The following is a 14,090-nucleotide window of genomic DNA, read 5'->3' on the forward strand; positions in this document are numbered from 1 at the left end:
AGAAAGTAGAGAAAGGATCAGGAGACAAAGCTGCCTTGTCCACTCTCTTGAAGGAGACCATGACATCCTTGTGTGTCCTCCGAGGCATGTTTCCCAGAACCGCCCTCCCTCCCACGTGCATCGCGATGCCGGTGTAGTAGTTATCGAGCAGAGATGGCTCTCTGGTGTGGCACAAGCCTGCCAGGGAATCGAGCAGAATGTGCAGCGCTGCTGCCCCACCTGGCCCTGGGATGACCCTTCTGACCCCTGTGCCCCCCGCTGCTGATGAGCAGTGCCCCTGTCGCTCACTGAAGTCCACTGTCTGCCCCAGGCTCGGTGTCTGGGTGTGCACACTTGTGCAATGACACGTATCCGATTACGATACGACACAAATCCACCGTGATCCGCCCTGTGCCCCTTCCCCAGCCCCCTGGCACCCAGCCTCTGGTCACTGTCCCTGCAGTCCCGCCTTCTCGGTAACGCCCACCCTCCCTGCTGGAATCCAGTCGGGAGCCGGCTCAGGAACACGCGTGTCAGGGTCCCTGTGGCTTCAGAGCTCACGTCTCTGCAGCACTCGAGTCACCGTCCACCGTCCACATGGCCCACGGCCTGGGCATTCATCCCCGACTCCAGGGCAACTGGGTCGCGTCTCAGTTCAGGACGCTATGGGTAACGCCGCTGTGGACATCCGTGCGCAGGGGTCACGTGGACCCACGCAGTCATCTCCTGGGGTAAATGCTGAGGTGTGCGGCCGCTAGATCGCATGGTGGGCACGTGGCTACTTTTGGAAGAAACCACAGTCCCCTCCCGATGTGGCTGCGCCTTTCTGCATTTCCAGCAGCCACGTGCAAGAGCCCCCGGGGCTCTGCGTCCCGCCTGCGTCTGGTGCTGACCTGTTCTGGTCCATGGCCGTTCTGCCAGGGGGCGGCAGCATCTCCTTGTTACTTTCCTCTGCGTGTCTGTGAGGACTCACCATGGGGCAAACCTTCCTGCGTGGGTGTCACCACGCAGATGCCCCGGGTCTCGGTGTCTGTTTCCCTGTTGCTGAGTTTGAGATGGTTTTTTGGGGGGTTTTTCTGTACATTTTGGACACGAGTCCTTTCTGGATGTGTGTTTTGTAGATTTTTTTCTCCCAGTCTGTGGCCTGAGTTTTCACTCCCTATATGTGATTTGATTCCTGCTTTTGGTTTTTTAAACCAAACTTTATACGATTGTTTAAAAGACCACTAAATGTTACTGAACACATGATTTCAGGGCACAGAGATTCCTGTTATGCAGATGTTTATAAATTGACTTAAGCAGTTTTTTATTGCTACTTGGATTAAAAAATTTTTAAACATTGCAGAGAACATTCTAGTGCCCGTATCTCCTTGACAGCTCTCATTGCTTCACTAGGATGTATTTTAAGAAATAGAATTATGGGGGGGGGGGGCGCCTGGGTGGCTCAGTGGTTAAAGCCTCTGCCTTCGGCTCAGGTCATGATCCCAGGGTCCTGGGATCGAGCCCCGCATCGGGCTCTCAGCTCGGCAGGGAGCCTGCTCCCTCCCTTCTCTCTGCCTGCCTCTCTTCCTACTTGTGATCTCTCTCTGTCAAATAAATAAAATCTTTAAAAAAAAAAAAAGAAATAGAATTATGGGGCTTGGATGTACACATGGATTTGTGAAGCCAGCTCTTGGGCAAAAAGGGTTTATCCATTCACACGTTTATCCACAGATCCTTATTGAACCCCTGCGGCAGGTCCCGTGCTGTTCCAGGTGCTGGGTTGTCATGCTGGGCAAGGGGGTCTCCAGCTGTGCCCCCCCAGGTGTGCACCACGCCCCTGCACCCAGGCCCCAGTCTGCTGTGGTCGCTACTGAGCTCTGTTCTTTCCGGGTCCCGTCTGTGTGTGATCAGGCAACCTACGAGATCTGGGAAAGGTGTGTGTAAGTCAGGGATTTCCAATTGAGTACACAGTGGGACACGTTAGTTAAAACGATCCCCAGATGAGTTTTAATCTTTTTCATACTCAGAAACTATATTCTTTGATTAAAATCCAGTAGTCTTTTTATTATCGTTGATAGAGCAGTAACCAGAAAAAAAGGAGGAAGCCAGCCTCCCCACACACTTTGAAACCAATAACAAGCTTTTGCTTGAAGACTGTGGTCGTGAAAAATCACGAAATAGCTAAAACTGAGTGACAAAGCATCCCATTCTCAAAACTTTTGAGTTGCGGCAGAACCGGTCCTTAGAGGGGAAATGACTGGTTTGCTAGGTGCTGCCCAGCGCTGTACCTAGTCCTTTGTGCCTCACGCTGCTACCATTGCTGACTTTTCACCTGTCTTCCCTGCTAGGTGGACATCTTCACGACAAAACTGTGCCTTTTCCTCTGTAGAGCAATCACTGTGTGAGGCTGGTAGACAGAGGTACTGGACAAGTGGTGGAAACCGCACTTGTCTCTCCTCACCCTGCCACTGGAGGTCGAGGGCCCCTGGACACGGCCCTGGTCCTCTCCTGGCCTCATAGATGGGGATGGAGGCCCCAGGCCTGCCTTCTGCTCTGACAGGCTGCAGCCCCGAGACGGGGGCTTGTGGTCAGCCCGGGATGGCACCAGTGACCCCGGCCCAGGACACCACACATCTCCAAATACCAGGCATCCATTCGGTCGGAGGGGACGGGGTCGAGGGACGGCCTCCCCGGGGGATCCCAGAAATGCTAACCATGCACAGCCAATCAGAGTCTGGCCGCCACCCAGGATGCAGCCTCTCCTCCTCTGGGGTGTTCAGGGCCTATGTACAGGGTCAGGCTGACACGGCTAACTGCCCAGCTGTGTCCTCAGCCAGTGTGCCTGCGCTGGGGCGTGGAGGGAGGAATTCTGCCGGTCCCGGGCCCTAGGCATGTGGGCTTCCCTCAGGAGTGGGAACTCAGGTCCAGAGAATCTCCCCGTGTCCCACCCCTCTTTCCCTTCTCAGGCCGTGAGTCTGCCTTTCACCCCTTGTGCCAGAAAAACGTGGTCAGAAGTAGACTGTGACTGTCATTTACGATCTAGGGAGCACTTGGCCTTGGGGGCAGAATGGGGACAGTCCCTGGAGCTGTGTTAGGCATTCCTGGGGCAGATCCTGGCCACGAAGCTTTCTGGAAATGTTGTTCCCACACTGCTGTTGTGAAGCGTCCTCTGACCCTGTGCCGTTGACTATCCTGCAGCCCCAGACAGCTCATCAGCGTGAGAACAGGAGGCAGGAAGGGGGCTCCGGAAAATGAGAGGTTTTCCTGGAATCCTGAGGGGGAGGGGAGGAGGATGCCATCCCATTTCCCCATTTCCGCCCAATGCCTCCCCAAGTGGCCTCAAGCTTTGAAGCCTCTGGATCCCGCCCAGTTAGGCCCTTGGCTGCCCAGCATGGAAAATGGCCCGTGATAGCACAGCGATGTCAACGGTCTCAAGAAAGCAAGGCCCCAGCACGCTTCTGTCCTCATTTACACCATAGTATGAAATAGGATGGCTTCATGCTTCTTGGGTTCTCGGGTTACCCGGGAAGCTTGAACTACGTGCTGTTGGTGGAGCAGGAGGGGTGCTTTGGGAGGTGGGGCAGCGAGCATCCCGGGAGGAGCCGTGGCGGGAGTGGGGGAGCTTCTCCTCCCTTCACGTTCTTGCCGGGTGACTGCCAGGTAAAATCAGGTGGGGGAGGTTGCCAGGTGTGGGTGTTTGGGGAAGGTGGTCCTTGCAGACAAAGGGGACAGAGGCCTTGTCCTGGGCATGTGGAGAGACAAGTGAGGGTCTGTTTGCCATGGACCCCCACGCCCCCCTGTGCTGCTCCCCGTGGTAACCCAGCCCATCACCAGACTGCTTCTGGGACGTGGGGACGTGGGGATGTGGCGGCCGCAGGGGCCGGGGTGGGGGCCCTGCTTGTCAGGCAGTGTATGTTCCTTCGTGCTTCTGGAATCTTGTGCTCTCTGCACGCACAGTCGTTAAAGCAATAAAATAATGAAGGGAAGGAAGAAAACAAAAGAGACTTGCTTTCCACTTATGTATTCACCTCCCATTTCCTGCATGTGTGCTATAGGGACGCGGGGGTACGGGGGACTGCCTGACGGAGACCTCAGACCTCAGGCACCTGGTACCTGAAATGTCGCTTGTGGTGAGGGCAGGCAGAACCCCTCTGAGCTGGCACTCTGTGGGGCTGGGTGGTGGGGGAGAGATGGAGGTGCCCTTGAAGCCGGGGGTCTGCCGGGCGCGGAGGGAGGAGGCCTGCACAGGACTCCTCGGTGGCACGTGCAGGTGGATAGGCCGCGTCGGCCGCTGCTATCAGCCCTCCCATGTTTTCCCCCACAGGAAGAAAACAGACAGATCCTGACACAGCAGAAGTCAGACTCTCACGACGAGGAGGTCTCCCCGACCCCGCCAAACCCTGTGGTGAAAGCTCGCCGCCGCCGAGGGGGCGTGAGTGCCGAGGTGTATACGGAGGAGGATGCCGTGTCCTACGTGAGGAAGGTGGGCCCCCCCGTCCTCACCCCTGGGTCCCTGCTCTCATTCCCCATCTTTACCCTGGGGTCCCTGACCTTGGTCATGCTCCCTTCTGCTCCAAGAGGGGCTATAGTGGTGGACTGTCATTGTCACCGTCGCTGCCCACAGGCTTGCGGTGTGTGGGTGGAGGAGACCGGTATCCAGATCACGTGACCCCTGTGCTCCTGGAGCCCGGCCTCAGAGCCACCAGTGGGGATTTCCTCCTCCACGTCGCTGTCCCTCAGTGTGCATCCCTCAGGGCTGGAGCCCAGCCCTCCGCTGCCACAGCCTAACAGGTGTACCTGCATCAGGACGGGCTCTGGAGCATGAGAGCCCCCAGGGTGGCCCTGGGTGCAACAGTATACGGGCCTGGCCTCCCGCCTTCCCCAGGCACGTGGGGCCTGTCGTTTCCAACCTGCGCGCTTATACCCTCTAGACCCTCACTTTTACTTTTTCTCTTGGTGTTTTTAGTTCTCGATCTCTTAAAAAAGCTAATTTGGTGGAATATGTGTAACGTGCAGCTCCCCATATCTGTGAGTCCAGGTGCCTGTGACCCTTTCTCTCTCTCTGTCTGGAGGCCGGGTGTCTGAGAGCAGCTGCCGGCAGGCTGGTTCTTGGCGGGAGCCACACCATGTCCCGTGTCCTCTGGCGGCGAGGAGAGTGGGAGAGCAGGCTAATCCTGCCAGGGCATGCCTCCAGACGCCACACGCTGGGCCGGGCTTCAGGGCACGGGTTTGGGGGACAGTCCGTCTGTGCAACACTCAGGCCGCATTCCGTGCAGGGTTGAGGGGCCTCGAGCACGTGTGTGCTGCCGAGCTGCCGTGCCCCGTCTGTCTGCAGGACCCTCGGGGATGCTCGCAAGTCTGACTATGGATTCCCCTGCAGGTCATCCCCAAGGACTACAAGACCATGACAGCGCTGGCCAAAGCCATCTCCAAAAACGTGCTGTTTGCTCACCTGGACGACAACGAGAGAAGGTAGGAACCCGTGAGACGGTGGCGCCAGGACCGACACTCCTCCCTGGGCCTCCCCGGCCCCTGGCCACAGGGGACACATGCCTGCCTGGGTCAGGCTCTGAGGCTTCCGTGCGCTCTGGTCATCCACAGACACTGTGGCCTCGACGCCAAGTCACACAGCCCCCACGGGCCCCAGGAGTGGCCGTCGGGTGGGGTCTTTCCAGGGAGCGGCTCCCAACATCAGTGGGGGCTCAGGGACCGAGTGCCAGGATTTGAGACCCTACAGATAACTGGGAGAAAATCCCTGGGACTGTTCTGGGTTAGCGCTTGTGGATTTATGCATGTGCGTGAATTCTTGTCACAGCGTGGGCTCACAGCCCGCACGGTTTGTCCCGCTCACGGGGCGGGGAACGTCCGTCTGTCAGGAAGGGTTTTTGTGGTTTGTAGTTCCCGTTTCTGCCGAGCTGCTTTTCAGCCCTTACTCCCTTCCCACAGCTGCTTGCGGGTTGTCATGGTCCACAGCACTTCCATGACCACGGCTGTCCTGTGTGCTCACCTTCAGTCTTTGTTTCTTCCCTCAAGTTAAATCCCTCGTCGATGTGGATGAAAGGCTGTGTAGGGTTTGGGTTTTTTTCTCTTGTTTCTCAACTTTGGCAAATTCTGTTTCTCGGTTAGATGACCGAGCATGTTTGGATGACGGAGCTCTGCAAAGTCCAAATGGCACACAAATCCGTGGACCAGGGAGACAGCCACCTCACAGCCCCGTTCCGTGATGGCGGTGGGCCCTTCTGCACGAGTGTCCCGGGGAGGGGTCCCAGCAGCAGAGCGACTGTGGCAGAGAAGTGGTGGGGTGGGGCGGGGTGAGGGGATGTCTCAGTGGGTATGGTGCATTTTCCCGGGCTGCTGTGGCATCACAGATGCGGGCCACCTGGGAAGGCTGCGGGTGCATCCAGAGGCCTGGCACTCCGGGCTTTGCCTGGGGTGGGGCCGCTTCTGGAGTGTCCATGGCGGGGTGCAGCTCAAGCTGTGATCCAGGACATCTTGGGGGCATGTGCAGTGCCCACCCCTTGGGGCCACACGGGCACGATGGGCAGGGTAGAGAGGCAAGGTCTCGGCGTGAGCCCCCCGCAGCACCGGCAGCCCAGGAGCGTCTTGCCACACTGAGATGCTCAGGATTCAGCCTCCGTAGGCCCCAAATGCAGTCTCAGGTCCTTGCAGGAGGGGGCACGGGGAGGTTGCTCTGAAGAGGAGAAGCCCTGTGAGCACAGAGGTGGAGATGAGCAAGGTGACCTTGGGCTGTAGGCCACCAACCACCCCCAGAGGTGAGAAGGGCTAGAGGGGTCCTTCCTGGAGCCTCTGAGGGCACAGGGCCCTGAGGCCTCTCGATTTCCACCTACTGGGGCTGATTTTGGGCTTCTGGGATCCAGAACTGGGAGATTGAACGCTTCCACTGTTCTCAGCTCTCCTAATGGTGTGCACCTGGCAGTTATGGTCTCTGTCACCAGGTGGGACCAGGTGACTCAAGAGCTGTATCTTTATGAAGTTGAAAGTGAACATCAATAACTCCGTCCAGATTTAGACCTTGCTTCTGAGTAGGTGATGCACTCATGGATCGAAACCCAGAGGTGCCAGGGATCCAGAGGGAAGACGTGAGGTGTATGGAGGTGGCCCCAGGACCCTGGCTCATCCCTGGGTCCCTCTGCGGGTCCCTTTCTGCAGACAGACTCCCCACCCTCAGCCAGGAGGTCAGAGGCTCCCCACAGTGGCCACACAGACCTCTGTCCTTTCTTCACCGGGTTTCGGTGGTCAGGGGATGGATGGCTGTGGGTCGTGCCTGGGTCCATTGGGGTCCTGTAGATGTGTTCTTTGGTGCCAGCCTGGAGGAGGAGGCGCCCCTCTGGGTAGACAAGAGGACACAGCTGCCCAGCGGTGCGGTTGGACTTTGATCTCAGAGCGGGCCTGTAATGTGCACCTGTACACGGCAGGTCCTGGGTCCCATTCCTGCCAGCCAGCAGGCTGGGCGCTCCCCCAGGTCAGGCCCAACCCTGAGTGCAGGGAGGGAGTTTGGGGCACAGAGATTTGGGGTCCTGGGAGCTTCCCTTCCTGTTGCCAGAGCCACGGGGGAGCATCGTAACCCCGGCATCACGGAGCTTACAGGCCACGCCCCTCTTCAGAGCCTGCGTTCTGACGGACGAGGCCACTGTCAGCAGAGCAGGTGAGGCATGGGGCCTGCATGTTCATGGAGGCCCAGGCTCCTCCGGCTGTGGTTTGGAGACGTCCTGTGTTGCCACCAGAGATATGTGTCGGCCGGAACCACGGGCCTGGCCTGGCTGCCGGGCGACTGTGCTCAGAGGAGGGAGACGGGGAACGGGCTCCTCGGCAGCCTCCACCCTACCTCCCATGTGTGGCTTTCAGCTCTGTGAGCAGCGCCCTCTGTCCCCCCCGTGGTCTGATGGTGCTGCCTTCCTGTGTGAGGGTAGGGGGTCTCCCGTTGTGCAGGGTATACCCACTTATCCACTTACCAGTTGAGGGACGCTTGGGCCACTCCCACTTTGGGGTGGTTGTGCAAAACACTCCTGTGAACACGCCTCTGGGCCGCACACCTCGGGGTGTGGGTATTGGAGCCTCTGGGGCACATACCTAGAAGTGGCCTTTAGGGCATGTCCTCCTCCACGTGTGTCTTTCCAAGGAGCCCCCAGACTCCGCTGCCCTTCTGGCCCCACTGAGCTTTGGGCCTGCCCTTCTGTGGGGTCATGTGCCCCCTCCGTGGCAGCTGTGTTTGTGGCACGGCCTTTACACCCTTTCGGAGCCCGTCCTCAGCTTCCAGGCAGGAGTCCCAGGCGGGAGCGGGTGCAGGGCTGGTGAGGCCCAGGGACGAGCAGATCTGAGTGCTCTCTCTGGCCGTCTTGGCTGCCTGTGTCCAGGAAGAGTTTGTGCATGGGTCCTGTGCCCTTGGCCCCGAGTTTCCAGAGTCACATGGTTCCCACTGCCTCGGACTTTTCTGGATCCAGGAGCCAGGTGGACTAGAAGTGCAGGAAGCAGATGGTCAGATTAGAAATTCCTCTTGGCGAGGCGGCCTTGGGAAGAGTGCTTTTCTGCCACAGGAAAACTCACTTTCCATTTTGAAACCCTGAGGGGATCGTTTTTCTGGCCGGGGCCTCTGAAGAAATAGGCGGATGGTTCAGGAAGTGGGCTCCAGAGGGAGCGGGCCGGAGACAACGTCTCTTGACCTTTCACTTGATGTCCCCTGCACGGCATCCAAGTTCTTTGCTTTTTCCAGTTTACTAGAAGCCGGGCTTGGCAGCCCGGGCTGTGGTTTGAGGCACATTCTTTCCAGGTTCGCAGAGTGCCTGGCACGCCTCGACTCAGAGCTGCCTCCCGCGGGGGTGGTGGAAACAGCCCTGTGCTCCGCTAGTACGGTGAGCGTCTTTGTGCTTAAAGCCCCCCCGGGAAGCTCAGATGGGAGGCAGGTGACCCCGTGGCCGCGGGCAGGGCGGTCTTGCCCTGGTCAGGTCACGACGGCGTCTCTCCTTCAGTTTGTGTGGGGGTGTTCCTGTGAGTCGAGGGGTAAGGGGTTTGTGTGAGCTTCTTTGTTCAGCAGAAGGTAGTGCAATGGAGCTGTGGGGGAGGGCCATTCACCCTCCAAACATCCTTGTTCTCTCTCCTAGGATGCTCCCTCCCCGCACCCAGGTGAATGTTGCTGGAGGCTTTCTCTGGCCGTTTCCCCTCTGTCTGTAACAAGGGTGTGTCTGCTGCCGGAGACCACACTGACTGTCATAGCAGAGCCAGGGTTCCAGTAGGAGTCCCTGGGGCTCCAAAGCCTGTGCTCTCCCTCCCCCACTCCTGTAACGACAGGTCATGTGCTCCTGCAGGAGGAGGGAACACTGGAAAGCAGGTGATCCAGAGATGGTCGTCAGGAGGTGCCCAGGTGTCCTGGGGTGAACTGGGAATGCAGGGAGTTGTCTCTGGCTTGCTGGGTCTGGGCAGCCACAGGGAGATACCAGGAGACCCCCGAACACACCGTGTCAGGCCAGAGGTGTGTTAAACACATACACACCCAAACTCACACACACACACACCGGTACACATATGCAAACACACTTCCCTGTACACACAAACGCACACTCACGCACATACATGCTACAAAATTGAATGTGTGTTAAAAGGTCTTTTGGAAGGAGATCATCGAATCATCTCATTAGGGTGTGTAATGACGTTCTTTGGGACTCAGTTTCCTCAAGTGTCAAATGAGAGTCATGAAACCTACTTTGAGGGTTACAGTGAAGAGCGAGTATAGTAATGTTTATGGGTATAACATTGTCCCCATCCCACCATCCCCCTTGTCACCACCACCATCATCACCATCCCCATCATCATCAAAGCCGTCATCACCTTCACTACCTTCATTACCATCCCCATCCCCATTATCACCACCACCATCATCCCTATCCTCATCATCCCCATTATCATCATCCCCATCATCTCCATCACCATTATCATCCTCATCCTCATCATCACCATCATCCCCGTCCCCATCACCATCATCCTCATCATCATTATCCCCATCATCTCCATCACCATCATCATCGTCATCACCATCATCATCGTCGTCATCACCATCATCGGCATCATCATCATCATCACCATCATCCCTACCATCACCATCGTCATCATCATCACCACCATCATTCCCATCATCCCCATCATCACCAGAATCATCCCCATTATCATCATCACCACCACCATTTCCATCATCATCATCACCATCATCCCCATCATCACCTTCATCACCACCACCTCCTTCTTCCCCTCCTCACCATCATAGTCTTCATCCTCCTCCTCCTCTTTTTGGTAGCTCTTTTGTGGGGTGGAGGGCAGGCTGTGTCTGTGGGCTTCTCCCTGGATACCACTTTGCCCCTCTGATGCTGGCCTAGACCCCCACACGGACCCCACAGCCAGGCCTCACTCCTCTCAGTGTTTAGTCTGAGGCCACTCCATGAGCTCGTTCTTGGATCCATCCTGGGCCTAAGGTAGGTACGCTCGCTGCTCTGGGCCTTAGGACACTGCGGGAAGGCATGTGGAAGGCCTGCTCATCCCCTAACATACCCTAACACGGTACAGAACAGGGTTTTGAGGCTCAGTGAGGGGAGGGCCCTTCCCCATTGTCCCTTGCTCCAGGTCACAGTAGATGTGCTAGCTGGGGCTGGAGCCCCTTGTGCCCTGGGCCAGCCCCTTGCCACTCCCTCTGAGCCATGCAGCAGGTGTCCTGGCTGGGGCTGGAGCAGGTGTCTTCCTGCCCCTCCATCACCCCTCTGCTGTGTGGAGTTCCTCCAGGTGAGGGTGCCGGTGGCGGCTGCAGACTCCCTGCACCATGTGAGCTACTGTGAGCAGTTGCGGATCGCCTGTCTTTCCTGGGGATGCCAGGGGCACCCTGCTCAGGGACCCAAAGAGCCTCAGAGGTCATCCTGCAGTGTCCTCTAGGCCCTGGGCCATCCAAGAACTATGGCCTGGCCTCGAGGATGCACCCCAGACTGAGGGAGGGAGCAGGGAGCCGCTGGGTTCAGTTGGGTCCCTTCCCGGCTTGCTACACTTCAGGTGCCCGGAGATGAGCATCGCCGTGCCCCTGGGAGTCCAGAGTGCGGTAATGAGGAGGCTCTGTGTGTGCGGTTTGGGCCAGGCAGGCAGCGCTGTGCTTTGGGCCCTCGGCTGGGGCCTCATTACCGGAGCCGCCAGACGGGCGGGTGAGGGCATCTCACCCTGGGGTGGCCTTCCTGGCAGCAGCCCTGCTCTCTGCAGCTCTAATTAATACAGGCTCTGGTGGGAGCACTGCACCGCTGGCCCGAGCAGCTGTCTCCTGGTATCTGCCACCGGCTCTGCCGCCCGCCCGCGCATCTCCAGCAGCCTGTTCTTCCGCAGATTGGCCGGGGCCCCCAGGTGATGGGAAAAACATGCCGTCTGCTGGATTCACATGCAGCCTTTGCTGCTCCCGCTGATTCGGCCCCTCCCCTCCCACCTGGCTCTGGCTCAGGCCTGAGGCTTCTCTTTGAGGCAACATGAAAACACAAAATCAGCATTTTGGGGAATGCAGGGCCTCCTCTTAGGAGGAGGTTAATGGTCAAACAAGCAACGGGTTTCGTGTTCGTGTTGCATACAGCCTCCTGCTCTGGGCAGAGACCTCGAGGCTGGGGCACGGAAGCCGTATTCCATGCGAAGCTGGGAGCTGGAGCTTGCATCACATGACGTATTCTGAGCTGGTCCCCGGACCTCAGGCCTCATGGGCACTGTCGTGTTAGAACAAGGCAGACGGGGGCGCCTGGGTGGCTCAGCAGTTGGGCGTCTGCCTTTGGCTTGGGTCGTGGCCCCAGGGTCCTAGGATGGAGCCCCGCATCGGGCTCCCTGCCTGGTGGGAAACCTGCTTCCTCCTCGCTCACTCTCACTGCTTGTGTTCCTTCTCTTGCTGTTAAATAAATAAATAAAATCTAAAAAATAAAAAAAAAGAACAAGGCAGACTGGCTTTGCTGCTGATGGTGCTGGGCTGCTGGGCGCAGAGAGCATCAGCCGGCGTTCAAAGGCCCCCAGTGAGGATGGGGAGAAGTGAGGACTGGACTGCACTGGGCTGACCTGCTTCCCGTGTGCCGGCACCACCCAGCTCAGTGACCCCCCCCCCCCCAGGGAAAGGGACAGTCTGTTAAAAAGTGCCCAGGATCAAGTCGTGTGGTCGTGGAAGTCGAACAAGGTGCAGTTTCAGTTTTCTGTGGCGTCTTAGCTGGGGAGTGGCGTCCAGGGTCTGTGTTCCTGGGGACCCGGGTCACAGAGCCCGGCCCATCTGATTGTGGGATCGGCCGGAGAGCCTCGGGGCTGTGTTGTCCAGTGTGGACATCTAGCGGTTTGCCGTGGATCCTGCCTGTCTGTGGTCTCGGTGGTTTGGTGCTGTGATGCTTTAAGATGTCTAGAATCAGGAGGGGCCGTGCCCAGGGTGCCACAGACTCAGCTGCTTCCCATGTTCCTGCCCCTCATCAGCTCCTCTGTTGATGCTGCCCCACAGGCTCCCAAAGATGGTGGGTTTGGGCGCCCAAGGTCTTTCTGCTGCCCGTGCCCGTTATATATGGAGGCCCAGGGAGGGCGTAAGATGGCCTGGTTGCTCAGGGGCAGGAGGCGAGTCCGGGAAGGATGCGCAGCAAGATGCCCCCTGGTGGTGAGCGGGCCCACTGGCTTCCAGACCTGGTGGGTGCCTCAGGTCCTGGCTCCCCTCTGTTCTTGAGCGGTGGCCACTAGAGTTAGATTTGCCTGCCAGCTGGCTGGGGTTGGGGAGTTGTAGGGAGAGGCCAGGGTGAAGGGCGGGTGGCCCGGGAGGAGGACTGTGATCCCCCACACTTGTCCCCATCTCCATGAGGACTCCATGGGGGCCTGGCCAGTGTCCCTGCTCCCATTTGTCAGCCAGGAAAATGGGGCCCAGAGGAGGCAGGTGAATGGTCCAAGGTTACATGGGTTCTCTTGGGCAGCCCCGGTCTTCCTAAGAGAGCCTGGCACATGCCCTGGGTTCATGCAGAGTGAAAAAGCAGCGTCGTTCGGGTAATGCTGGGCACTGGGTCAGAGCCCAGCGGGTGGCTGGCAGCTCTGGGTCCCTCCTGACCCACACAGCCCTGCAAGTAAGTGGTGGGCTGAGGGGCACCTTGCTTGCCCGGGGTCCCACAGCTGGTGACTAAACCAAAACCTGGTGCTCGCTGATGAGGCCCTGTGGGGGGCCTGTCCTTGTGGGTGTCAGGACCCCGAGACACAGCTGTATCACCTGCGAGACCCCTCTAGTGGGGACGGGTACTCACACAGTGCACAGTCCTTTTCCGAGCTGTGGCTGTCCCAACACATGGGGTCACAGAGGAGGAGCGGGCCCCATCCTCCCCGTCCTTTTGGGGACCTCACTTACTAGACCCAGCGACCTTTGAGCTGGCCTTCAAGGACGGGCAGAGGAGAGTGGGGAGGGCATTGGAGTGGCGGGAACAATGTGGGAGAAGGAAGGACGGATTTACCATGCCAAGTGCTGAATTCGGGCAGGAGCCGTGGGCTCCGTGGGAGGCCGCCGTTGTCTTAAGTGCCAAGAGGTGCAAATGATAACCCAGGGGGGCCCGTGCGGCCATCCCCTGTGCAGACACTTCCAGGGGCATTCTTCCCACACGGGGTGTTCCATTGGCCCCCGCATGGTCCCGCCTTATTCCTTTTAGATGTCAGCGCCCTGGGGTCAAAGGGCATCCCCTTCTCATTTTGGAAGATGCCTCAGGAGAGACGGCCCCACTTTCCAATGGCCCTGTGCTGTGTGTGGTGCCTGCGCTGGCCCTTCCCGCCCTTCCTGCTCACCCCAACACCTGCTGGGAAATGGCAGCTCGAGGTCAAGGTCGTTTCCGGGCGTGGACCCTGGACTTGGGAGGTCCCCGCTCGCCCTTTCACACTCTGCCGTCCTGAAATCGAGAGTCTTTGCACCAGGGGCCCCACGTGGCCCCCGAGCAGGGCACCCATCAAGGCGAGGGACCCGCGCTTCTGTCCACCAGTTACTTGGTTTCCGCGTTCTCTGCCAATCGCCCGATTGATCCTGTGCTTGTTGTTTTTTCGACTGGTTTGCATGAGTTATTGGTCAACCGACAAAATCAGGCCTTTAATGATTAGCTGTAGAGCAATTATTTTGT

At 58.3% G+C, this 14,090-nt stretch overlaps 1 protein-coding gene across 3 annotated transcripts in view; it reads left to right on the forward strand.

Moving 5' to 3' along the window:
- The window catches only part of PRKAR1B (protein kinase cAMP-dependent type I regulatory subunit beta), an 80,406-nt gene that overhangs the window by 20,059 nt on the left and 46,257 nt on the right, over positions 1 to 14,090 (forward strand). For all 3 annotated transcript variants that reach the window (XM_045993533.1, XM_045993532.1, XM_045993534.1), the window contains 2 exons: positions 4,286 to 4,444; positions 5,342 to 5,433. In XM_045993533.1, coding sequence (XP_045849489.1) covers positions 4,286 to 4,444; positions 5,342 to 5,433 — 251 coding nt within the window. The remainder of the gene's footprint in view (positions 1 to 4,285; positions 4,445 to 5,341; positions 5,434 to 14,090) is intronic.

The sequence above is a fragment of the Meles meles genome, chromosome 21 (genome assembly GCF_922984935.1).
Source record: "Meles meles chromosome 21, mMelMel3.1 paternal haplotype, whole genome shotgun sequence".
NCBI classification, from domain to species: Eukaryota; Metazoa; Chordata; class Mammalia; order Carnivora; family Mustelidae; genus Meles; species Meles meles.